A 27,303-nucleotide genomic window follows, 5' to 3' on the forward strand; every position below is an offset into this window, starting at 1 on the left:
CAATAAACATTATTTATTCATAGTACTAGCAGTGCAAAAACAGGAAGCTAGATTTGGCCCTTAGGCTGTAGTGCTAACCCATGCTCCAAGGAGCTGAACAAACCAGTTAGCTGGGCCATAACAAGTATGTCATTTATGTATCCATAATATTTTCAAATTCTTTGCCCTGATAATGACTTTTTAAAATTAATTTAAAAGTCAATTATTTGCCCCAAACCAATTCAGTTTATGAAGTTTTAGAAGAACATATTTAATTAGTGGCAGGAACAAAATTTATTAGGACACTTGCCACATAGATTGAGCTGGTTTTTCTCTAAAAGAAAAGGAAGCTGATTCTAGAGACTTCGTTCAGGAGAGTAGGACACCAGCCATTCAGGAAACTTTTCAGTTGACTAAGGCATAAAAAGACCAAACCTGGAGGAGTTTGTGTTGGTCAGAATTAATGGACGTCCCACTATGGTGGCAGTCAACACAACCTTCTAACCATTTCCATTTTTTTATTGAGATGAGAGGAGCAGTCTACCTGAACGAGCATTGTATTCTTGCCCAGTACCTCAATCATGCTGTTATTAAGTTCATGTAGTCATTTCAGTTGTGTCTGAATCTTTGTGTCCCCATTTAGGATTTTCTTGGCCAAAAGCCTGGAGTGGTTTGTTATTTCCTCCTCCAGCTCATTTTACAGATGAAGAATTGACGCAAGCAGGGTTCAGTGATTTGTTCAGGGTCACACAGCTAGGAAGGGTTGGAAGCTAGATTTAAACTCAAGTCTTCCTTACTCCAGAGCTTCACTTCATGTAGCTTCCCTAAGGTTAAGTAGTCTATAAATGTCTCCCATATCCTTCAAATCTCAAGCCTGAACCTCTTAGACTTGCCTAAGCCTGGCTCAGAATTTCCTCTAGTGGTCTAGCAGGATAGGTTCTAGATCTGAAGTAAAAGATCCTAGGTTCAAATCCCAACCCTACTTGGATAACCTTGGGCAAATCACTTGTCCTCTTTGGGGCTCGGAGTTCTCATCTGGAAAATGAGGGAGTTGGACTAGATGAACTCTAAGATCCTTCCTAAGAATTCAAATCTATGATCCTAAGATACTAAAAGTTACAAGACTTAAAATCTTATTAGAAAAAATGAGAGGGTTCTTGAGAGGCAGTGGATAGAGGATGAGACTTAAGTCAGGAAGACTTGTGTTCATGCCCCACTTCTGACACATACTGGCTATGGAAACCAAGGGCAAGGCACTGAACTTTTAAGTGTCTCCAGGCATTAATTAAATTACCTCTCTATATCAGTGGGAAAAGTTTCTAGAGTCCTACAAGAACTTTTTTTTGGAAAATTTTATTTAATTAGTTAGTTTAGAATATTTTCCATGGTTACAAGATTCATGCTCTTTTCCTCCCTTCCCCTGCCCCCCTGCCCCCTCCTCCCACAGCCGACGTTCAATTCCACTGGATTTTACATGTGTCATTGATAAATACCTGTTTCCATATTATTGATATTTGTACTAGGGTGATCATTTAGAGTACATCCCCAATCATATCCCTATCGACCCATGTGATCAAGAAGTCCTACAAGAATTTTTAAAATTATTTTTTATTTTTTAAATTTAAAACCCTTACACCTTCTGTCTTGGAATCAATACTGTTTATTGATTCCAAGGCAGAAGAGCAGTAAGGGCTAGGCAATGGGGGTTAAGTGACTTGCCCAGGGTCACACAGCTGGGAAGTGTCTGAGGCCAGATTTGAACCCAGGACCTTCCATCTCTAGGCCTGGCTCTCAATTCACTGAGCTACCCAGCTGCCCCCCCCCCAAGAATTTTTTGACATAGGTTCAATCACATTTTTTTCATAGCTGGGTCGGACTCTTCATAATCCTATTTGGAGCTTTCTTGGCAAAGATACTGGAATGGGTTTCCTTCTCCAGCTCACTTGACATATAGGGAAACCAAGACAAATGGAGTTAAGTGACTTGGCCAGGGTCACACCTCTAGCAAGTATCTGAGGTCAGATTTGAACTCAGGAAGATGTCTTCCTAATTCCAGGTCTGCTAATGATAGAATCAGTGATGCTTGATGAGGATGAGGAGGAGGATAATGATGATGTGGTACCTCTACTTCACAAAGGAGGAAATTGAGAACCAAAAAGGATAGATTAAAAAGTTTGCCCAGAATCACATGACTAACAAGAATACAAACCCAGATCTCTTCAACCCATGTCAAAAGCTCTTTCATAAAATCAGAGGATTTAGACCCAGAAGGTAGGTTTAGAGACCATCAAGTCTAATCTCTTCATTTTACAGATGAGGAAACCGCCCCAGGAGTGGAAGTGACTTGCTCAAGGTCATACAAATAATAAGCAGCAGAACTGGAATTTCATTTCAAGCCTTCTGACTTGAAAACCCCCATGTTCTTTTCCCTATGCCAAGTACAGCCTTTTTATTAAGAAAATAAAGCATAAGCTTACTTTTTTTTTGCATAGGGAGATTGTCAATTATCCTAAGTCGACTTTGGAACAATAAGACCCATTCAATAAAAACTAACAGGAAAAGTTTTATTCCAATGACGAAAATAAGGAATAGTGCTGGTAAGTTGCCCAAAGCACACCACTAGGGCTCAGAAGCTAGTGCCACAGCTTAGACTTCTCAAATAAAACAACAGTACTGTGTCTAGAGATAGAGCCAGCTCACAGAAAGGAAGCATAACTATAGATAACTCAGGGAGTTTTAGCTGCTTAAAGTGAATGTATGAGTACTGAAAAACCTCTTATGGCTTAGGATAAAGCTATTCTCTCCTTTCATAATCAGCCTTTTCATTGGTGCAGGGCTTTCTAGTGACAGAAGATTTCCTATCTGCCTTATCTCTTAGGGTCTGCATGTTGTAGCAGAATGAACATTGGGCAAGATTCAAGACTTATTGAGGTCAGAGCAGCAGAGCAGAAACCCTGCTGGATTTAGAGTGGGCTCACCAGGAGTTCAAATTCCAACACTGACAATTACTTACCTGCAAGGACTCAAACAGGTCCCTCAATGCCTCTAGGCTTCAGTTTCCTCATCAGTAAGAGGACTAGTTGATGAGAAGAACTCTAAGGCCCTCCTTCAAGCTCTAAATTTCATGATCCTAGGAGCTGAATTATATTCCTGGCTCTGCTACTTAATACCTCTCTGACTTTGAGTAAGACATGTCTCCTCCTCTTACCTCAGTTTCCTCATTTGTACAATGGGGATAACAGTAGCACCTACTTCACATTTGGAGGATCAGATGAGATAAGATATGTCCAGTACATGACAAACCATCACACAATTATATGCAAATTCTAGTTATTGTTTGTATTACTTTTATTCGACCCTTCTCCCTTTAAGAGAGCTAGATGACACAGTGGATATAGCAATTGGACTTGGAATCAGGAAGACTCATCTTCATGAATCCTTTAATCTTTAAATCCTTCCTTAGACACTTACTAGCTATGTGACACTGAGCATGTTACTTAACCCTGTTTGCCTCAGTTTCTTCATCTATAAAATGAGCTGAAGAAAATGGCAAACCACTGCAGTATCTTTGCCAAGAAAATCCCAAATGGGGACATGAAGATATAACTGAAATGACTGAACAATTAAAATCCTTTTAAAAAAAGATTTAAATAAATAATACGGAAATAGGTTTTGAGTGATAATATATGTATAACCCAGTGAAATTGCTTGTTGACTATGGGAGAGGGAAAGAAAAAGAGGAGCAAGACAATAAGAATCATGTAATCATGGAAAAAATTAAAATAAAAAGATTTTAAAAAATTAATATAGCATGAGGGGGCAGCTAGATGGCTCAGTGGATGGAGAGCCAGACCCTGAGATGGGAGGTCTTGGGTTCAAATGTGACTTCAGACATTAGGCAAGTCTCTTAACTCCCATTGCCTAGCCCTTACTGCTCTTCTGCCTTGGAACCAATACACAGTATTGATTCTAAGATGAAAGGTAAGGGTTTAAAAAAAAATTAAGACAACATGGCAGAGTGGATGATAAAGAGCTGGTCTGGCAGTCAAAAAGTTCTAGGTTCAAGTTGTACCTCTCACACGTATTGGCCTTGTAACACTGGGCAAATCATTTAAGCTCTTAGTGCTCTAAGGCATTTTGGTCACAAAGAAGGTACCAACTCGCATCAGAAGAGAGCATTATCTCACCAGGGAATTTTCTCTATGAGTGCAATTACAGGTCCTGTCCTCTTCATTCTTACCCTTTTTTGAAAAGCCAGATTTAAGATCTCATTGTTATTTGTTGTGCTGTTCAGTCATTTTTCTGTCATGCCTGCCTCTTCATGACCCCTTCAGGAGTTTTCTTTGCAAAGATTGCAGTGGTTTGTCATTTCTTTCTCCAGCTCATTTTATAAATGAGGAAATTGAGGCAAACTGGTTTTAGTGACTTGCCCAAGGTCATACATAGCTAGTAAGTGTCTGAGGCTAGATTTGAACTCGGGTCTTCCCAACACCAGGCTCATCACTCCATCTACTGAGCCACTTGACTGCTCTCTCCTTGGTATAGAGGACTCATAAAGAGGAAACTCCCTCCACCGAAATATATAATCACTTGATCTTAACATCTTAGAGATGTCTTGTAGTCGTAGAGAATTGCCTTGAGTACTGAGCTTAACTGACTTTGCCCAGCTTCCCAGTCAGTATGTGCCAGAGGCAGAAACTGAACTCAGGTTTTCCCAATACCAAAGCTAGATCTCTGTTGACTACTCCATGCTGCCCCTCTTTCTGTCCTCATTTCTGATTAGGAAACTCAGGATAAAAGATTCACTCAACAAGGAATGGGAGAGCCAGGATCCAGGTGTCCCAAAGGCTAGTGAGTGCTCTTTCTGCCACTCTCCAAAGCTCTTCAGTTGGCTTATTTTGTTCTTAATGACCAGTGTTCCAACTTAATGTTCTAAAAAATGGCTTGGCTTTGTCCTCTGTCACAGGTAACTAAAGCCCTGCCATAACTAATGCCTTGAGAGAGGGAACATCAAATGGGAACTTTCAGGTCTGTGATTTGCCCATCTAAATCTCAAAGAGAAAAAAAAACAACCAACCAACCATTTTCTAAAAATCCTGAGAGATTTCTCTTTGTTTCAAGTCATTATTTTGACACAAAAAGGGAGCTATTCATCCACATTGGGTCGCCATGAAAAGACATAACCCTCAACTATCACCCACTATTCAGGGAAAGTATATATTAGAAGAATGAGTCTCAATTATGCTTCATGCTTCTGTATTCTATTCTTTGACGCCAAACCTCTGAGATTAGTTTACAGACAGACAGTTACATACTGTGTCATTAATGAGAGTTGGCAGCTGAAAAACAAGTCCATGCAACTTGTCTATTTAAATGAGAGGCAGAACCATTTCCCAGAACCTACTGCCAGAGAATATTGTTCATTATTTAAACAAGGAGCAGAAAGATTAATGCTATTCACATCATAATGGATGTAGGGTGAGTGGGGACAAGAGAGTGAACTCTGGGATGTGCCCTTTCTCCCACCATTCTCTTTTTTCCTTTTAATAATCTCCTTTTTTTAATATAAGGAGGGGGCAGTGAAAGAATAGGATAAAAGAATATTCCACATGTCCAGAATGTGTTTTTTGTGCTCATGGCCAATGCCCTTTCCATTGGTTTTCCTCTATGAATTGCTCCCGTTGTCACAATCCATCTCTTTGCCCTTCTGGGGTTGTTTATCCTGTTCCTTCCCATTTCTATAAGAGGGATATAATTCAAGCATGATCAAGGGATTCTTTGCAGCTGAGTCTCCCAGAGAAAAGAGATACCAAATGCATAAACAAAATAAACTACAAAGATTTTTTTTTAAAATCCTTACCTTCTCTCAATATCAATTCTAAGACAGAAGAGTGACTTATCCAAGGTTACACACAAGGTCTATAATCTGAGACTGGATTTGAACCCAGATATCCTCTGATTCCAGGCCTGCTGCCCCATCCACCATGCTACCTAGACCTCTACTATAAAGATGCATTTGATAAGCTTCTAAAAGACCTCCAGAAATGCAGAGCATTCTACTTCCTTACTGCTCAAGGCTCTAATTCTTGTTAAGTCATTCATGTACAACTCTTTGTGACCCCATTTGGGGTTTTCTTGGCAGAGATACTGAAGTGGTCTGCCGTTTTCTTCTCCAGCTCATTTAAACTGAGACAGAGTGAAATGACTTGCCCAGGGTCACACAGTTAAGCAGTATCTGAGGACAGATTTGAACCCAAGAAGATAAGTTTCTGGCTCTAGACCTAGAGCTCTATTCACTGAACCACCTAGCTGCCTACTTATTATCCTGTGTATATTTATGTATGACAATATGTAACATTATATTATTATATAGAGGCTTTTTTATGGTGACCTAAGATCCCTATGATCAAAATCCTATTTAAATCCTAGCATTGCTCCTTCCAATTCTTTCCTAAAATATAATATTCCCTTCCATAGAAGCAAAATATTTCCTGTCTCTCCCTCCTCTTTACACTCACAGGCTGTGACAGTTCAGTTTTTGTATGTATATGACAATTTAATTGCAGAGTAAAGTCTTTCCTGCTCTTCCCCAAAGCCCAGTAAGTTTTTGTCTTGTGGTCACATTTAATTAGGTTCTATTCAGAAGGTTAAGAAGCATTGGTACTGAATAAAGGCAGTCCCTTTCAACATTTCCTGCTTTATCCCATAACATGTCCTAAAGAAAGCCTTTTTCCCTTAAAAGCCTAAACAACTTCAAAAGAGCTATGAAAGGAAGGAGCTACTTAAAGAAAGGAGCTTCCCAGGATCACAGACCCAGGCCAACCCCTTTCTTTTACAGGCAAAGCAGTGGAGCCTTAGCAAGAGAGTAAGTAACTTACCCAAAGGTCACACAGGAGTAATTGCAAAGCCTGGATTCAAACCTAAGTCCACTGATTTCAAATCTAAAAGATCCTGATCAACTAATGCCTTTAGTTTGATGATGACTTAACAAAATGCACCCTTAAATTTTGGAGGCTGATGAAGACGACAATCACTAAATAGGGGAGAAAAAAGACATAGCAACCTAGAAAGGCATACTGTGCACAAAGAACACAATTGTCACTAGGGGGAAAAATATGCCTGGTTCCTCCAGGTACTAAGTTCTTCTGGATATACCTGGAGTAAAAGCATTGCCACATAGGGCTCACATTTGAATGACATGGACTTAACCAGGGGCACCTAATGAAATCTAAATTCTGTTATGCATTTGGAAAGTGTGCTTTAAATTAGTGTGCAAATAGCTGAGGAGTGACTGATAATCAATTTATCTCAGTGGTGGTAGCAAAGCCTATTTGCAAAAGGATAGATTGTTCAAGTTTTTCATCAAAAAACTGAGAAGACTTAGAATAAAATGGGTTTTTCTGATTGTAGGACTTTTCTAGGTAATTGAGTCTTAATTAGAAACCCTTTTGGTTTCTGACTTTTCCTTCCAAAAATATAACATTAAATGTGACATTAAAATAACATAGAGATGGAAATTAAGGTATCTTCAGGGTGCCACCTCATACTCATCAAACTGGTAAAGATAATAAAAATAACAAAATCCAATGCTGGTAGGAATGGGGAGAACCAGGTATACTCATACATGTATGGTACAATTGTTATTTAGTCATTTTAGTTGTGCTCAATTCTTTGTCATCTCATTTATTAGGGTTTCTTGGCCAGGTTATTAGAGTGGTTTATTGTTTTCTTTCCTAGTTCATTTTATAGGTGAGGAAACTGAGGCAAACAGAACAAAGAGAGTTGTGCAAGATCACAAGCTGAAGCTAGATTTGAACTCAGGAAGATGAGTCTTCGTGACTCCAAATTGAAACTCTATCCACTGAGTTACCACTTACTTGTCCTTGGTGGGACTGAAACCTTGTCAATCTGGAGGGCCATCTGGTTGCATGCAGCAAATATTACCAAAATAATCATATCCTTTAATCCAATAATTAAATATTCAGATTATATCCAGAAAGTGCTATTAGAATCAAAATTTTAAAAAAAGATTTTCTGTTCATGGATTTTTATAAATGCATTACATGAAATCATAAAAATAAATACACAAATAAAATAAAAAATCTAAATGTCCAACAGTAGCTTGGCCAAATAAACTGTGATCCATTAATGTAATGAAATTATGATCACCATGAATGTGGTAATTAATATTGTATAATTATGAGTGACAAAGCATGAAAAATATGAAGAAATCTGGAAAGAGCTTTATGAAATATGAAAAGCAAAAAAAAAATAATGATCAGAAACATGTCAGACCTACTAATGATGACCAGATAACCAGAAAAAGTGACTGAGAATGGACAAAGAATCTCAATGGAGACATAAAGAGAGGAGCAAAGGGTTTCTATGGCACTTTATGTATTGAAATTAGTTCACTGAAACATAAGCAATTACTAAGTAAGTTTACTTGGTGAAATCAGTAGCCAATATCATTATGAATAAATCATTTGCTTTTAAAATATCCATTTTTGTGTGTCTTAATGAATAGCACAGAAATAAATGAGGTAAGAATAACACAGAGACTGAAGCAGCACATAATAAAGCAAAGTTAAAAAGAACCTCATAAAAAAACTGAATTCGAATCCTGTATTGATTTGACACTTACTAGCTATGTGATCATAGGCAAGTCTGCTTAAGTTTTTTCATCTATAAAATGGGGACAATAATAGTTCATATTGACTACGATTATTATGAATATCAAATGAGATAACAGAAGTAAAACATTTTGCAAATAATAAAGTATATGAATGGTATATATAAATAAGTTTACATATGTTATATACATGATTAGCTATTAGTAATAAACCATAATCCTTTTATTATTTAAGGAACATAAAGTTTATTACAGCCAACATTCCAACCAACCTTGGGGATGGAGATTGCACTATATAGACACTGGTCCCAGGACACACCATTTTCAAAGTCCCTGATGATAATTTCTTTTTCTCTTAATTATTCAGTCATAATAGGTATAGAGGAAAAAATTCTAGCTAATTAAGAATTAACAAACTAAACTAGTAGTAGTAGTATTAATATTATTAGGCAAAAGTGACTCTGAATTTTAAATTTTTTATGGAAAGGGCATTGGGACTCAATATATTTTTATAAACCTAGCATAGGAAAAAATTCTACTTTGGGATAGTGAGGACTTCCTTCTGTAACCAACTCATCCATGAACCATACTGAGGAAAAAAATATTAGGAAGGCAAAGACCAACATCATCACAGAAGGCAGATCAAGATCAAGTTACCTGAGCTGTGTCTTCCATGAGACCTCGAATTTTCTCCACAACGTCATTTCGCCGGTGCTGACGCAGAGCACTGATTAACTGGGCAAGGCTAGCTTCAGGGCCCCGTATAGTCCAATGCTGTAGAGCTGCATAGGCCCTTTCATGATCTGCTGTGTATCCATTGGAAAATGCAGCCACTTCCCGCTCACTGGCATTGCACAGAAACTGATAGATGTCCTTCCACTGGCTTCCCACTTGGGCTGCCACCAGCTTCAAAATGTCAATACCTGGACCAGGGGGTAGATAAAAATGGGAACTTAATGGAAAGTCTCTGGATAAAGCTCCTTTGATTGATTCACAAAAGCACACAACAATCTATTAACAAAATGTTTCCAATCTGTGAAATAAGAGAGTTGGACTAGATTACTTCTAAAGTCCTCTACTCCCCTGCCCCCCCCCATCCTTCTAGCAAAATTTATGATCCTTTGACTTGTCTTCATTCTACTCACTCAACTTGTACTGATTAATCACCCACTATGTGCCCAAGCACTGCAAATTCCACTGCTTGGAATTACAAAGGAAAAAAATGAAATAGCTTCAATCCTCAAGGAATTTTTGTTCTGTTGAGACAAGACATACACATATATGAATATATAAAAAGGGGGCAGGTAGGTGGTGAGTGGATAGAGGCCAGGCCAGGAGTCAGAAAGATCTGGGTTCAAAATTGGCCTCAGATACTTTCTAGCTGTGTGACTCTAGACAAGTCACTTTAACCTTAGTCCTTGCCCTTGTGTCCTAGAGTTGTTACTAAGACAAAGTAAGAGTTAGAAGAAAAAAATTTTAAAACCTTAACTTCTGTCTTAGAATCAACACTCTGTATTGGTTCCAAGGCAAAAGAGATATAATGGCTAGGCAATAGGGGTTAAATGACTTGCTCCGCGTCACAGAAAAAAAAATTAAAATATACACATACATATACACATAAAATAATATATTTACAAACATACAAAATTACATTTGCATTTAATAAACATTTAAATAATAAAATACATATATACATTATAAAATATACATACATGTGTATATGTATGTAGCATTCTCAACAGGAAGGAAGTTAGGAAGAAAGGATGGTTTAAGGGAAAATATAACAAGCTGTGCATTGAACATGCTGGGTTTGAGATGTCTACAGGGCAAGTCAAATTGAAATGTCTCAGACAGTTGGCAATGCAGGACTGGTGCTTAGGAGAGAGAGATGGGTGCTGGATATATAGATCTGGGAGATGATGACCCATGAAAAGGATGAAGATATACTTCAAAAAGTAAATTATTTTCCTTCCTAAATATCAACCTCCTATGAGATGCTAAGGCTATTACTGAATAAATTAGAGGGAAAAAATACCACTGGAACTTGAGTGTTGGATATAAATCCCCAAATTCCTTTAGACATCCAGCCTGAGATATCTAATTGGGTATATTTCATACTCTGAGATAGGGATAAGTAGTAAACAGATTACATAAAAGATCACAATAGTTAGTGAAAGAGCATATAGTACACCTCAGTGTCTCTCATTGGGAATACAAATTTCTACATACAATAAGATAGCTATAAGTAATGTAAGATATTGAGCAGAATGGAAGCTAATCCCAGATCATTCCCTGAAAGTGAATTGTTCAAATATATCTATTCTTTAAGAGTTATGTTAGCTTTTTGGCTAAAGATAAAACCAAAATAATCCAATTAATTAAGCTTTAAAAATTCTTCACTTTCCAGCTCAGTTATCTGACCATATAAAATATAGGAACACTGAATTTGGAAGCAAATCCCAGTTTTGTCATTTATTATCTATGTGACAATGAGCAGTTTGGTAGTGCTGAAGATAGAGCACTAGATCTGGAGTAAGTAACACTTAAGTTTTAGCCTCTGACACTTGCTAGCTATGTGATTTGGAGCAAGTCACTTCACCCCTTTGTACCTCAGTTTCCTCATCTGCAAAATCAGGGTGATAATAGCATTTACCTCCAAGGGTTGTTGCCAAGCTCAAGTGATAAAATATCTGTAAAATGCTTTGTAAAACTTTAAAACACTAAATGCTAGTTATTATTATTATTATTATTACAACCTCTGGAGTAGTTTCCTAATATTCTCTAAGATCTCTTGCAACTCTAACCCTATGATCCTTCTATTTAGACTGTTTTTTTTTTTAATTTCAACAATTCAGAAATTCTAAACAAATAGAAATTCTTCTGGTTGCAAGAAAAGTATCTTACTGAAGTACCTCAGTATCTTACCTAAAAAACTTGCAAACCACTACAGGAACTAGATGGGTATTTGTTTTTTTTTTTTACTTTTCAGTTGTTTCAGCCATGTCTGCCTCTTCATGATCCCATTTGTGGTTTCCTTGGCAAAGACACTGGAATTACTTGCCATTTTCTTCTCCGCCTTATTTTACAATAAGGAAACTGAGGCAAACAGGGATAAGTGACTCAAGGGGTGGGTTAGCATGTCAAAACTCTGTAAATCCCAAAAGTGTCTCTTTAAGTAAAGCTAAGGTTTAATTTAGTTTTATTTGACTGAGGCCTCAAACAGCTGATGTAAAAGCATGAGTGAGTTTTCTCCTTCAATAGCACAGGAATTTAACTCAGATCTCCTTTCTTCCAATGACAGTGTGGCTTTGGACAAACCACTAATCAGTCATTCAGTGCCCATTTCCACATGTGTACTGTGAAGATACTATAGAGTTCTCCCCAGGGGACAGATGAGCTAATTAATTTGCATTCTTTGCATCTTCTTAGAAGAAAGCCAGCTCACTTGCAAAGTGCTTGCAAAGAGCATACACTATAGCTTAAAACTAGTAGGATGTTCCAGATGCCAAGACAGCCCTTACAGGATAATTACAGAGCTTAAAAGGCTAAAGAGTTCAGCAACATTCCCTTCTTTCAAAACCCAGAATTTATTTTTATGAGCCCCCCCCCAAAAAAAACCACTGCACAGCAAAACATATGAGTGACTTCAAGGAGAGTTCCCAGAGTCAGAAATAGTCCCTAATCTCCATTTGAAAATCTAAATGTCATGCTTTATCAAGAAAATTCACTCCAACTAGTTTTGCCCTACCATGAAGCATTCATGTTCAACTCCTCTGAACTGGCTGGCTTTGGTTCAATAATGTTATTTGCAGTGTTGATTCACAACCCTGAGATGCTGAATCCAAAAATTCTTTGAGACAGCCAGCTTTCTAGATACCAGGCTCTCAGTGGAGTGTACAATATCATTTAAACTGAAAAGGGGAGCAACAATATCAGAACAAGAATCAACCAGGAATGAATCTCCCCATGACCTTCATGTAGTCATCACACAAAGCTAACTATAAACTAGCTTAATAAACAATGTTTTGTTTTGTTTTTTAACTCCTTACCTTCTGTCTTAGTATCAATAATATATATTGGCTCCAAGGCAAAAAAGTGTTAAGGGTCAGGCAATGGGTGGTTAAGTGACTTGTCCAGGATCATGCAGCTAGAAGTATCAGAGGATAGATTTGAACTCTGGGCCTCCCGACTCTAGATCTGCTGCTCTATCCACTACCACCAGGCAGTCCCTAATTTTTTTTTTCCACTGTACTATACTGTCTGCCTTAGATAATCTCTGAGGTATCTCTGATTTCTAACATTCAATGAATATTGTTTGGTCAAAGTCAATTTGGTAAAAATACTCCAGAATAAATCCTATTGCCTCTCTTTTTTCTTAAAACTGATACTAAGACCAAACATAAGGGTTTAAAAAAAATTCAGAAGGGATTCTTAGGATTTACCAGACTGCCAAAGAGATCCATGAAACACAAAAAGTCAAGAATCCCTGGATTAGATGGCCTCTGAGATCTCTTCTAGCTCTAAACTTATGAGCCTATGACCACATGCACATGTGAACATAGCCTTTCTCTTCGACTTCCTTCTCCCTTCTCCCTTCATCCCTCCCCTTTAGTGAGCTCCTACTATAATCTGGGCAGGATACTATACTAGTGCTATGGAGAATATATAGCTTGAGCAAAATATGGGCACCATCTTTAAGGATATCTTCTCTAGTAGGTATGGATAAGACAAGACAAAGATGAATTTCAAACAAGGTATAATGTGTTGGGATATACAAGAAGAGCAAAAAGGCTATAGTTGTTTAACAGAGGGGAGTTCACCTCTGACTTGGGTCACTGGGGGGCTGGTTAAGAAAGTCTTAGTATTCATGGAGCAGAGCATTGAGGGATGAACAAGATTTTAACATGCCAAGGAGGAAAGCACTGTGAAAACCAAAGTGCAAGAGACCAGGATATATTTGGGAAATGCTTAGTGATAGAGAGTAAGAAGGGGAGTACCTAAGTCTTACATGCTTTAGATTTCCTTTATGTTATTTACAGTGTCCAACAAAAGGACACTGCACCAAGGAGTAAGCACTCAATAAACACATGAAGGAATAAATTATTGGAGTGTGGCCGAAATCCTGGAATGGTTTCACATCTAACTTGATCTGAGAAATATATTCAATGCCAACTACATACAAGGCACTATGTTAAGCCCTAGGGATAAAAAAAGAAAAGGCAACAGACTCAATCCTTGAGAAACTTACATTCTACTGACTTTTCTAAATGATTCTTTAGTAAATTCTAACTTAAACAAACTAAATAAAAATGAGACATTCCCTTTATGTCCACCACATTTGTAAAATATGATGCAATGGCTGCATATGTATAATCTATATCAAATTGCTTGACTTCTCAAGGAGGGAGGGAGAGAATATGAACTCAAAATTTTTTTAAATGTTAAAAATTTTTGATTACTTATAACTGAGACAAAATAAATAAAATTTAAATGTAAAAAGTTTTTAAAAATAAAAATAAAAATATGATGCAAGATGTTTTTTCTTCTCTAGAAAAGGAATTAGAAGGACTAATGACTGATAAAAAGTCCCATGGAGTCAATTAATGCAAACACTTCTCCCATGGGAAAATCCACAAAGAAGGAAGTCTCCTCCCCACTTTGCCTCTTTCTGTATGCACTATTTTTTCTTGGGAGTTATTAAGAGCATCCAAGCAATATGTACAGTAGAAAATGGCAATTTTGAATGCTTCATTTTTCCAAGATGACATTTCTTCTCCAGCCACAAAAAAGAAAAGCTCTTAATCAGAGCCCTGCTCTGAAGATAAATATCAGGGTCTTATTTGAGATTGAATAGTTTTTGCAAATTAGAGGCTGGAATGGGAAGGGGAAATAGGGAAAAAAAAAGATAGTGAAGCTCCATACCTTAGTGACTAGGAGGAAGTGATCCAATGATCAAACCTTGATGGGAGAAATGCAGTCCTGAGACTGCCTACCTATAAAGAGGTGGTGGGCCATAGTGCATAGAGCACTTGAATTGGAACCAACACAACCACCTTTACTTGGGTTAGAATCCCATTTTAGATTCATACTAGCTAAACTAGTACTAGCGCAAGTCACTGAAGCCTTCTCTTCCCTTGAATTTCTTATTTATAAAATGGAGATAACACTCATACTAAGGGCAGTTAGGTGATACAATGAATAAATGACTGGCTCAGAAGATAAGAGTTAAAAATCCAGCTTCAAACATTGACTAGACATGTGACCCTGCCTCAATTTACCCAACTGTAAAATGGGAATAATAATAGCACCTGCATCTTACAGGGTAACTGTGAGGATCAGATGAGATAATATTTGTAAAAATCACTTAGCATAGAGCCAAGAACATAGGTTATATAAACAGCTACTTTTTATCATTTTAAATAGTATTATTATAGTATTCTAGCATTATTTCACAGGGTTATGAAGAATATGCCTTTAAAATGTTCAATTTGGCCTAGACCTGTAATTTCACACATATAAAGAGCTCTCTGTGAAGAAACTGCCTTTATTAGTATAGACCTAAAACTATGTAATTTAAGGTCTTTGAGAGTTGGCTGGGTTAAGTGACTTGCTCAAGAAAACTGAGGCTAAGGGAGCATTTGACTGCTCAAATTCAAATCCAGGTCCTGATTCTAAACCCCAACGTTCTTTCTACTACCTCACACTGATTAGGAGATGGAGAGGATGAGCAAATTCAAAAGACTTTATATCTGACTCCACCTTTCTCAAGAGAACTTAATAGTCTCATTCCTGGAGAAATGTTTAAATCTTCTCCAAGTGTAGAATCAAAAGTAGCAGCAAGCTGCAACGTAAATACTTATATTAATGACTTGTCTCATAAAATGGAGTGTTGTGTTTACTTTTGGAACTAGACTTTTAACATCTGACAATACAAGAATTCAAGAATGGAAACTTCTGAAGGCAATTTCCTATTCCTATTTCCACTCCATAAAATAACACTTAAAAGTTATAGCTAAAGGGAAAAAAAATTGGTTGTCAAAAGAACTGAATGATAGCATTAAAAAAAACAAACAAACAACAAACCCTTCCCTTCAGTCTTAGAATCAATACCATATATTAGTTCTAAGGCAGAAGAGTGGTAAGTTCTAGGCAATGGGGGTTAAGTGACTTGCCCAGGGTCACACAGCTAGGAAGTATCTGAGGTGAGATTCAAACCCAGAATTTCCCATCTCTCTTATCCATAGAGACACCCAGCTGCCCCAAATGATAGTATTTTTGTAGATTATTACAGTCTAATAGGTCCACATATATAAATAGCACATTTACACTGATTTACAGTTCATAAAGGAACTCTAAGATACATAATGTTAAGTGTTATTATTCCCATTTTATAGGCATGGAAGCCAAGGCTCAAAAAGAGAGAACTTGATCCAAATCAGAAAATCTAGCAGGGAGAGGAATTCCACAGCACACCCAGTGTGCACTCTATGGCCTCTCTCTGTAGTCCCTTTCCAGATTTATTATGCAATACTCCCTTCATAGTCATAGTCATATTCATAGTCAGCCAAACAGATGTTCTTGATGTTCCTAACACTTGACATCCTTTCTACCAATTGTCCCCTTATCATTGTTATTGGTGATCAGTCATTCAGTTGTCATATTTAACTCTTCCTGACCCCATGGACCACAACTATCCACAGGGTTTTCTTGGCAGGGATACTAGAGTTTTACCACTTCCTACTCCAGTGGATCCAATGGATATTTTTTGTCAGACAATCAGACCAGTTAAGTGACTTGCCCAAGGCCACACAGCTAGGAAGTATCTGAGGCCAGATTTGAACTTGGGTCTTCTCCTGTCTCTATTCCCAAAACTTTATCCACTGAGTCAATCTATCTAGTTGCCTCCTTGTTATCTCCCCTCATTCTCCGTGCATTCTCTTGGCTCTGTAAATCTGCATTTAAACATATCCTCAAATGAAGCATTTCTAATACCATCCTGTTCCCAGGTAGTTATGCCTCAGCACCAAAAACATCCAGTCTTTATTGTATATACCTATAATGTAGTCTACCCTAACTGAATGTAAGCTCCCTGAAGGAAGAGACAATTTTATTACTTTATATCCCCAGGATTTAGCCTTGGTACATCATAAATGAACTTCCTGCTTCTTGACTGAATGTGCTCCATCCAGTATTAGCTAAGCAAACATATTCCAGTAAATCAATTTCTCAAGCTCACCCAGGCAGAATAGCTGAGACAAGATTCAAACTCAGGTCTTTTGATTCTGTACTGTTCAATTACAATCCTTGTACGTTACAGTTAAGGAAACTGAAGTCCATAGAGGCCAGATGACTTGTTCCATTGAGTCAATAGAAGACTGAATAATTTGGGGTTCTCACAAAGACATATCATCCCCTTACTACTTTGAGTTCTTCCAAAGCCTGTATCCAATTCTCTGCAGTTTCTGTTTTTTTTTTTTGGCTTGGTGTTCCTTCATCTTTCTCTGTTCCATTTGTTCTTTTGTTCATTGCCTGGATAGAAGCTGTCAATTGTGATTTCTTTTCTCTTTTTCTGTTGTTTGCTCATATTAACCACTTCTTTACTCCCTATAGCTGCCTGGCTTTTGCTCCTCTCATTTTGTGTTAGATCTGTGGTTTTGGGCTTTTCTGTCTTCACCCTTGGAGTTTAGTCAGCAAATCTCTATGGGCAGTCTGTGGGGGAGGGGTGTTGGAGCTTGAGCTTCCCTGCCCTCTGAATGCTTTGATGAGATTAAGCCCAGCTGAGTTGCAAAGCTGGATGTGCCCTGAGGCCAAAACCTTGGGAAGTTGGGGGGGGGGGGGAAGTAAGGGGGATATGGAGTGTCTCTGCTGCTGCAACTAGGCTGCCTGCTCTGCGCTTCTTTTCCAACTGCTTCCCCACCAACCTGTGTTCCATGATCTGAGCCTGGCACAGCTTTACCCTCAAGGTACTCCTCCCTCCAGACCAGCAACTTTGCCTGCCCAGAGGTTCTAGCTACCTCTGGAGGCTCAGCGCTCTAGGTGGGGAGGGGTCCTGGGACCTTCCTTCTTCCTTCCTCTTAAACTGGAGTGTTCTCAAATTCTGGATTTGGGGGTGTACTTTTTAAGTTGAATCCAGCAGGAAGGTTCCTTGGCTCTGTCTTGTTGTTAGGTTTGATTTTCAGTCCCCTAGGAGCATTTAGTTTGTAATCAGTAAGGAAGGGTTTTCAGGTCTGAACTTTCACTGCCTCTACCCTGCCATCTTGACTCTTCCCCCCTTACTCTACTTTGAAATAGAAAAATGTGTTACATTCAATGCTCATTAGGCACTTTGCTTTTCTGCTGAGGTTTTTAAATCCTCAAGTCATCCAAACTACCAAAGTCTTCCAATCTACTAAAAAACAAAAGTGGAAAAATAATTCTTCCACCTGCCCTTGACAAAAAAATGCAGATTCCAGACTCAAGGGCAGAGGGGGTATGCTCTGAGTCTGGAATGCAGACAGCACAGGGGTGCTGGCTGACTGGGCCAAGGCACCTTCTGGCATCAAACTATCTGGTTTCCCCTCAGTTCTGCTTCCTTCTGTTTATACTTCAAGCCTATTTCCCATTGGAAGTCTGAGCTAACAGAAAGAAGAACTGTTTCATGGGATTTTAATCCAAAGAGTATATTCCAGTGAATGAAAACCTCTTTCTCACTGGGATAAATCATAAATGTGAATAAATGTTACCAAGCTTCCTTTTTGTCTCCTTTAGTTGACACCTATCTTGACCTCATGGCAGGTCCTCTGAGGTGCTGGGTCTTATACTGTATGTAGTCTTATGGGGAAGCACAGAGTAACTGTGTGCTTACAATCAAGAACCAGAAATTAGGCATAATTGTATTTATCTGCCAAGTGGTGTGGTTGTTATTTGTCTTCATTTTGTTTTTTCTTAAAAAAAAAAAAACTTTACCTTCTATCTTAGAATTCTAAGATAGAAGAAAGATAGAAGAATTAGGCAAAAGGAGTAAAGTCACTTGCCCAGGGGCATACAACTAGGAAATGTCTGAGGCCAGATTTGAACCTAGGTCCTCCTGTCTCTGGATCTGGCTCTCAATCCACTGAGCCACCTGGCTTTCCCTTGTCTTTCATTTTCAAAGAGGAATAATGATATCACAGGGTAATGTCTTGACTTGGGTGTGAATTGTATTTTAAGTGAGGAAGAGTTGCTCACTCTTGCTTTTAGAGTTATTGAAGTCCAGTGGCAAGACAAAAGTCAGAAAAACTGGTGATAGCCTCACATGTAGTGGATAACCTTGGCATCTTCCATGTTTCACCAAGCTCCAAGTGCTCTATAGTGCCTGCTACAATGACCTACCTTCATAGCCAGTGGAAAAAACTGTTTTCATCCACCCATTCCTCCCCTGGTGGAAGTCTTCACATGCTTAGGGGAGACATCCTCCTCCTAAGTCACTGACAAATTTTTGAGCTCTCTTAGTTATCCTCAACCTGGTTTAGCCTGTCTGCCAAGATGGTTTTACCAGGGTGTAGGCACCACTGCCCATTCTACAATCCTCTCCTCAGGGGTGCTAGTTAGTTCTCCCGAAACACTCCATATACCCTAGTGGTATGGTATTGATGAACGTAGGTTCAAATTCTACCTCTGAGCTTCAATTAATTCCACGAGGAATTATGTGCTAGGAGCTAGGGATGCCAATTTTTTTTTTAAGTACTTGCTCTCAAGGAGTATACATTCCAATGGGGGATGGAGGAAGCTTTACCTACACAGTTAGATTAACCAAAAAGTAGCGAAAGGGATTGGAGATCCAATATTAATTGGATAAAATCAGGAAATGCTTCTTGGAGGAGACAACACTAGAGCTGAATCCTAAAATTAGCAGTGGGAGAGAGGATAGAGAATCATTCAAGTAAGAGGGACAGACCATGCATGGGAAACGATCATGTTCAGGGGGCAGCTAGGAAGTCCAGTAGCTGGAGTGTCAGACCTGGAGTAGGGGGGAGTCCTGGATTCAAATTTGACCTCAGATACTTTCTAGCTATATAACCCTGCTCAAGTCACTTCAAACCAATTGCCTAGCCCTTACCACTCTTATGTCTGATGCTAACACAAAAGATAAAGGTTAAAAGAAAAGTTCATATTTGAGAAACATCAAGTAATCTGGTCTGACTGGAAGGTAAAGTACTAGAATGCACAGAGGGGAACAATACATATTCAGCCTGAAAAGGTAGGTTGGGGCCAGGTGGTAATGAGCCCTAACTGCCAAACAAAAGCAAATTTCCCTGTGCAACTATGGCCAGGTCACATGGCTTCCTATAAGATGGTCAGAATACAATGCACAATGGACACAGAGAACATGAAGTGCTTTGGTATCTTTAAAGGACAATAGCAATGTCAATTTCTAATGATTATATAGGAAAGCTTCCAAAATTGATAATCTTGTGGTTGTTAATGTAACAAGAAGATGAATTTTCCCCTAAAATGAAGCATTTTTCCTAATTGGACATGATAAATAAACCACAGGAACAAAAGCATGCCCCCCCCCCTTCCAGGAAATACTTGGGAAATTCAGGCTAAAGAAATCAAGATGAACCTCTTTTCACATCACACAATCAATGTACTATCATATATTTAGAACTGGAAGCAACTTCACAGGTCAGCAAGTCCAATCCCCTCATTTCACAGAGAAGGATCCTGAGACCCAGACAGGTGAAATGACTTACCCCAAAGTATACAGGTAATACACAATAAGTTACAGGCAGAAAAAAATCAACTAGTCTGCCAATTTATTTTATTTTTATTATTTACATTTATTAAGTGCCTACTATGTGCCCAGGCACTATGCTAAAAGGTGGATTTGAACCTATGTCCTCTGATTGATCCATCCCTTTTTTCTCTATACCATGCTAATTTCTTTCTTTGTTTTTCTAAAATCTTTACCTTCTGTCTTAGAATCAGTATTAAGTATTTAGTTTTAGAAGCTGTCTGAAGTCAAATTTGAACCTAAGTCCTCATAACTCCAGGCCTGATGCTTTATCCACTGTGCTACCTATTAAATATTACGAGACTGTGACATCAAACAGGGTGGGGGTAAATTTCCTCACACTATTTAGCTGCCCCAAAATACATTTTTTATATCTTCCCAACTGAAAGGGAGACTGGGGAGTGTATAAGGAGAGATAGGGGAAAGGTGGAAAAGTCCTGAAAATCAGGAGCAAAGCTATGAGAGAAGTAAGTTTGGATGGCATAGGAATACTCTTTTTTTTTTTTTAAACTCTTACCATCCATCTTAGAATCAATATTAAGTATTAGTTCCAAGGCAGAAAAGCAGGAAGGGCTAGGCAATGGAGGTTAAGTGACTTGCCCAGGATCACACAGTTAAGAAACATTAGACATGAAATTGAACTCAGGACTTCCTATGTCAGAGCCTGGCTCTCTTTCAACTGAGCCACCTCTGTGTCAATCATGATAATTTCAAGGGAAATATCTCAAAAAGATAAAGATTGGCAAGACGCTCACAACTTTTGAATTCTTTGCATCAACAGCCCAAGTCATCTTTTCTAAAATGACTTTCCCCACCACACCTCTAAATAAAGCTGGAGAAAAATACAGAAAAATAAGCTCTATCCTAACAAACACTTAAAAGAACTGTTTCCCTATTTCTTAACATGTATAATTTATAGAAGTTTTTTTAAATTTAATTAAGAAAATTAAGAAAAGGATTCAGTTTAATTCAAGTAACATTGAGCCTAGCCCTGAATGGAACTAAAACTGACAGAAACGGGGGTTGGGGGAGGCAAGAAGATTATTTAGCCAGGCTTGGAGAAAGGAGGTCCTGGATTCAAATCTAACCTCAGACACTTCCTAGCTGGGTATCCCTGGACAACTTATTTAACCCCAACAGCCTACCTCCTACCACTCTTGTGATACTTAATATTGATTTTAAGACAGAAGGTAAGAGTTAAAAAAAAAAGGGAAAAAAAGTGGAGTGAGGGGCAGGCATTTAAAAATACAGCATCCACACAGGCTCTGGTTGTGTTTAACATCTGTTAGCTGCTAATAATTGCAAACCAACCAAAGGAAATATTTAAACAAGCCATACTTTCAGTTCCAAATCTACTCCCATAAATTCGGGGTGTCTTACTTATTAACCTGGAAAGAGAAATCAGACTGACTTGTTAGTGAATTTGGGAAATGCCTGAACATTCCACAGCCCTCAGAGGAGACTAAAGACTAATTCAGGCTGGCTCACCAACCCTGAACAGAAACCACAGTACACAAGCATAGGAAACATTTTTGCAAAGCCTGTCATATGAAGGTTAGTAGGGACCAAGAAGTGATAAAAAGGCTTCTGTTGTCTGAAACTAGACTCTTGGGCCAAATTATCAACTCAGAAAGAATAAGGGCTTTTCTTTCTTTTTTCTTTTTTTAGTAGAGGTGTATGTGTGTAGGGGGTGGGGAGGTAGGGTGGTAGTAGTAGCAAAGAAATCCATCAAAAAACCCAACTGATAGGTTAGAGAATGGTTGCACAAATTATGATCTCTGAACGTAGTGAAATTCTAGTTTTGAAATGATGAAAAGGATGTTGTCTCTGTTAATGTTGAGTTGTATCTAATTCTCTATATTCCCATTCTGGGTTTTCTTGGCAGAAATACTAGAACTGGCCATTTCCTTGTCCAGATCATTTTACAGAGGAGAAAACTGAAGCAAACTGGGTTAACTGACTTGCCCAGGGTCACATAGTGTCTGAGATCACATTTGAACTAGAGTCTTCCTGATTCCAAGCCAGGATCTCTATCCACTGTATCACTGCTACCCGAGATGTTTGAAAGATTATTTTCAAACAAACCTAGGGAGAATTGTATGGTCTGATACAGGGAGAATAATTTATACAATAACAATAATAAATAATATATGGACTTTATTTCCCAATCAACCACTCTCCTATGGATTTCTGTAATGCCTCCCAGCTCTCCTTGCAGAATCCTTTTACTCCCCTATTTCTTATCTTCTCTCTTTAGATACTAATCTTCTTGAGGACAAGGATTGTATTTTTTTAAATATTTGTATTCCCAGTGATTAGCATAGAGCCTAGTACCATAGTAGATGCTTAACAGATGTTTATTTAAAAACCAACAGACAGTATAGTGGTCAAACAAACAACTGGAAAAATCTTAAGAACATATATCTATGCAATGATTAATCCGAATTCTAATGGACTGATAATGAAGCACTCCTCTTAACCCTCAATAGTTATTGGATTTAGTGTATAATAAGATTTTGTTGGATATGATCAATGAGAGAATTTGTTTTGATTAACTTTGCATATGTTAAAAGAATTCTATTTTTCTCTTCCTCCCTCCAATGGAAAGGTGGTAGGAGGGAGAGAAAATAGATTCAATTTTGCTAATTGAAAAAAATAAATTCAGATCAAATCAGGACAATATCTAAATTAAAAAAAAAAAACTTTTTAAACAGTTATGCAAACTAACCTCAATTCCTTAAACAACATTTTTGTGCCAAGGACCCTCATTTACATTCTGCCATGGGGACTGCAACCATTCAAAAGAAAAGATGTAATTATTATGCCAAATAAGAACTGATGGAAAGTCTTTATTCATCCCATCTGATGTTTTCCTCTTTAACTTGATATTTAGGGGAAAATGTTGCAGGAATACTCAGCTCTTCATAAGCCTCACCATTTCAGTGATAAAATCAGAGAATGACAATGGTCAAAACATAGTTCAATCTAACCCCTTCCTTTTTACGGATGGGGAAACTGAAGCCCAGAGGTATTAAAGGTGATTGGTCCAACATAAAAAAAAAAGAACACCAATGGCTAAGACTCAAACTCAGGTCTCTAGGCTTCCAGAACAGGTAGAGCAATATTTCCCTGTCCTCAGAAACTATGTCCAGTGAATGCTATAATTTCACAAGATATGGTATTGGCCAACTAAAACCCAAGCCATTCCTAGAAAATTGAAGCCATAGAACATTCCAATCAAAAGTTTGAATTTATTCTGAGCCTCCTAATGATAGCAGCAACATTGCCATATCAGGAACAACCACTCACATTTCTACAGCAGTTGGTGATATATAAAGTGATTTCCTCAAAATACCTGTGTCAGAATAGCCTTTACTTCCATATTATCAATGGAGAAACCAAGGCTCTGACTAGGGGACTTGGTCTTTAGTGTGCTACAGTGGAAAGAGTTCTAGTCTTGAAGTTAGAGAAGTTGAAACTGATTCCTTCAGGTCCAAAACCCACTTTCCTAACTTGTCTCTAAGGACAACCCACAAAATACAACAGTCCACTATAGCTACAATATCACCATCCCCAAGACTCTCAGCAGGCTGATTTAGTGAGTCCTGCCATCCATGTCAGGGCATTGGGGTAGCTAGGTGGCAGAGCAGAGAGTGTTGGTCCTGAAGTCAGGAAGACTCACCTTCCTGAGTTCAAATCTAATCTCAGACATTTACTAGCTGTGTGACCCTGAACAAGTCACTTAAAATTGTTTGCCTCAGTTTCCTCATTTGCAAAGTAAACTAGAGAAGGAAATGGCAAACTACTTCAGTATTTTTGCCAAGAAAACACCAAATGGAAGGGTCACTAAGAGTTGGACACAACTGAACAGTCATCTATGAGGCATTCCTAGATTTTTGTCTTCCGAGCCCATCACATAAGAGCAACTAAACTTCTTTCTTCCTAAAGTTAACATGATAGTGTAAGGTTCATAGTATCTCAGAACCAGGAAAAGACCTTAAGAGATCTTTTCGAGCAATCTTCTCATTTTAGAAATGAGGAAGATGAAGGCCAAAGAGTGGAGAGTGATATGTCTCAACTAGGAGTTTCAGGGGATATACATGGGAGTCAGAAGACCCGAGTTTGAATCCTTCCTCAAACACTACTTGTGTGACCCTGGATAAGTCACTTAAACTCTCAACACCACTTTGGTCATCTTTAAAAATAGATAATAAGCATTTACTCCATATGGTTGTGGTGGAGATTGAATGAGGCATACATGTAAATCCCTAAATCAATTATCCCTCTCATCATCATCACATTATGGTCCCAATCACAATGTAGGTGGGAACCAGAGCACCTTGGTTTTGTGAAGATTAAATTTAATCCCCCCCATTATAACAATGAAATTAATGAACTCTCCCCTGATTGTGAAGATGAAACTGTAACCCCTGACTATTTTTAGAACACCCTACTTAAAGTTGAGTATGGAGAGCTGCCCATTTTTAGATCTTATCACCAAAAGTGTAAACATCCCACTTAATCATTAAGTGGGAGGTCTGTGACCCATGTTGTGTGATTGTGGGTGATGAATCAGAATCGACTAACTGCCTTCAACTGTGATTGGTAGACATAGAATTAGGGGAAGGCACAGGAAGTGACACAAGAGAAAATGTCTTTAAAAGGGAGTGACAACTTCCTGAAAGGAGCTCAATTCTTCATGCTTGAGTTGAGGTTGGTAAAGAAGGGCAGAAGGCTGTCTGGACCTGAGACCCTATTCCTTTAGACTGATACATAGTGAGTGAAAAGCTGTCTCTTAACTGCTGGATATTCAGAAGAGACTAACCTCAGGAAAGACCTATCCTCTTTAGAGAGATTTCCTGCATCCCCAGGGTTAAGAACTTACTCTCCCTGCCCAGGGGCTGGGAGTAAATGACTTAGTGTTTAGGCTAGATAAACCTTATCCTCTCTCTGATTTCTTAATTCACTCTTTCTACATTTTGTAAATAAATTGTAAATAAAATCTCTTTGGAATTAAATTCCTGGTGACCAAACTCTTAAATAATCAGGTCCAACCCTTTAAAAATTAACCACATTTCCCCCTTACAGTCTGTTCTCTGAAACTCTTCTCCAGTGTTGGGTTTGCCACAGTCCCCAATGTTCATGATTGGCACACTACAGATACTAACATTCTGTCTTATGCCAAATGTTTCCATTTAGAAAATGGAAAGACTGTTTTTCCTTACATTTTTCCCAAAGGATGCATTTTTGTCTCTGAACCAGATGCCACTGATGGCACTTGAACACATGCTATGCGGCAAATTCTTTTCCAGATCTTAAATTCATTCCCTGACAAGGATTTGAATATGATCATACCCTGTTCTGAACCCTCTATATTTTTCTCCTTCTTCCCCAAAAGGGCATTAATAAATTTTGCTGCTTACCAATTCATGTTTCCATCCCAACTACTTACCTTTACCTTACTAGACCCTGGACAAGTAATTTAACCTTTGCCTGCCTCAGTTTCCTCATCTATAAAATAGGGATAATAATAACACCTACTTTCCAGGGCTGTTGTGAAAATAGAATGAACTTATATGTGTAAAGTGCTTTGCAAGCTTTAAAGAGCTATCTAAGTGCTAGCTAGTATAATCATTATTAAGAATATCCTTATGTAGCTGTCATTTTGATGTAAAGCTATCACCTGGACCTATGATTTCATTGGCACTGGGAGCTCCTAGTATACAACCTATACTCAAGCAGGTCAACACCAGCTTTAGTTTACAGTCTTTTCTTTTTTAAAAAATCCTTCCCTTCTGTCTTAGAATCAATGCTGTGTATTAGTTCCAAGGCAGAAGAGCAGTAAGGGCCAGGCAATGGGGGTTAAGTGACTTGCCCAGGGTCACACAGCTAGGAAGTGTCTGAGGACAGATTTGAACCCAGGACCTCCCACCTCTAGGCCTGGCTCTTAAGTCACTGAGCTACCTATTTGCCCCCTAAAGTGAGATGGACCTTGGTTTTTTGTTTTGTTTTGTTTTGAGACAAACAGGGTTAAGTGACTTGCCCAGGGTTACATAGCTATTAAGTGTCTTAGATTTGTATTCAGGAAGATGAATTTTTCCAACTTCCAGCCCAGAATTTTGGGCACTATACCACCTAGCTACCCATTTACAGTTTATGTTCTTAAAAAATTCCCTTAAATCCTGAATAGTAAAGGGGGTTGCCTCAAGTCATACAGCCAAAAGATGTCAGAGGTTAAACCTGATCCCAGTTCTTGCTGGTTCCAAGGCCAGCTCTCTTTCTATAAGACCTCTCTGCTTCTTATCTCCAAATACAAGTAATAACTTATTTTTGGCCCAAAAGACTAATAGATTTCTGTTTAGTATATTTGTAGACTACTAGAGCCAACAAAAAGAAGGCCTATATGAAATATGTGATTTTCTATTATTAATTCCACCCATAAGTTATTGCCATTCTGTGGGATGTAATTCTTCATAATTCTTCACCTATCTAGAAAAGATCAGTTATAATTTAGCACATGTATGTTGCCTCTTTTGGTAAAAATCTGTAACATTATAACTTTGCTCTTCTTCTCCAGAAGCTGATGCAGAAGGATGGACCACTGGGTTGCAAAATGGGGGGTACTAAATTTAGAATCAAAGGACCTAGATTTCCAAGTTCAAATTCCAGCTCTGCTTCTAAACTACCTCAGTAATTTAATACAACCTTTGTAGGCTTCAGTATCCTCTCATGTAAAATATAGGGTTTAGGTAAGATGATATCTAATCAAAAATTATGATCTAAGAACTAGGTTGTTTTCTTCTTTTTTCCCCCCTTTAAACAAACCTTACCTTCTGTCTTAGATTCAATATTACATATAAGTTCTAAAGCAAAAGGGTAGTAGGGCTAAGCAATTGGGGTTAAGTGACTTGCCCAGGATCAAACAGCCAGGAAGAAT

General features: G+C 38.3%; 1 protein-coding gene across 2 annotated transcripts in view; it reads right to left on the reverse strand.

Moving 5' to 3' along the window:
• Positions 1-27,303, reverse strand: part of TNFRSF21 (TNF receptor superfamily member 21) — a 99,071-nt gene that overhangs the window by 25,688 nt on the left and 46,080 nt on the right. For both annotated transcript variants that reach the window (XM_007484039.3, XM_007484040.3), the window contains exon 4: positions 9,269-9,534. In XM_007484039.3, coding sequence (XP_007484101.1) covers positions 9,269-9,534 — 266 coding nt within the window. The remainder of the gene's footprint in view (positions 1-9,268; positions 9,535-27,303) is intronic.

Source organism: Monodelphis domestica, chromosome 2 (genome assembly GCF_027887165.1).
Source record: "Monodelphis domestica isolate mMonDom1 chromosome 2, mMonDom1.pri, whole genome shotgun sequence".
Classification (NCBI taxonomy): domain Eukaryota; kingdom Metazoa; phylum Chordata; class Mammalia; order Didelphimorphia; family Didelphidae; genus Monodelphis; species Monodelphis domestica.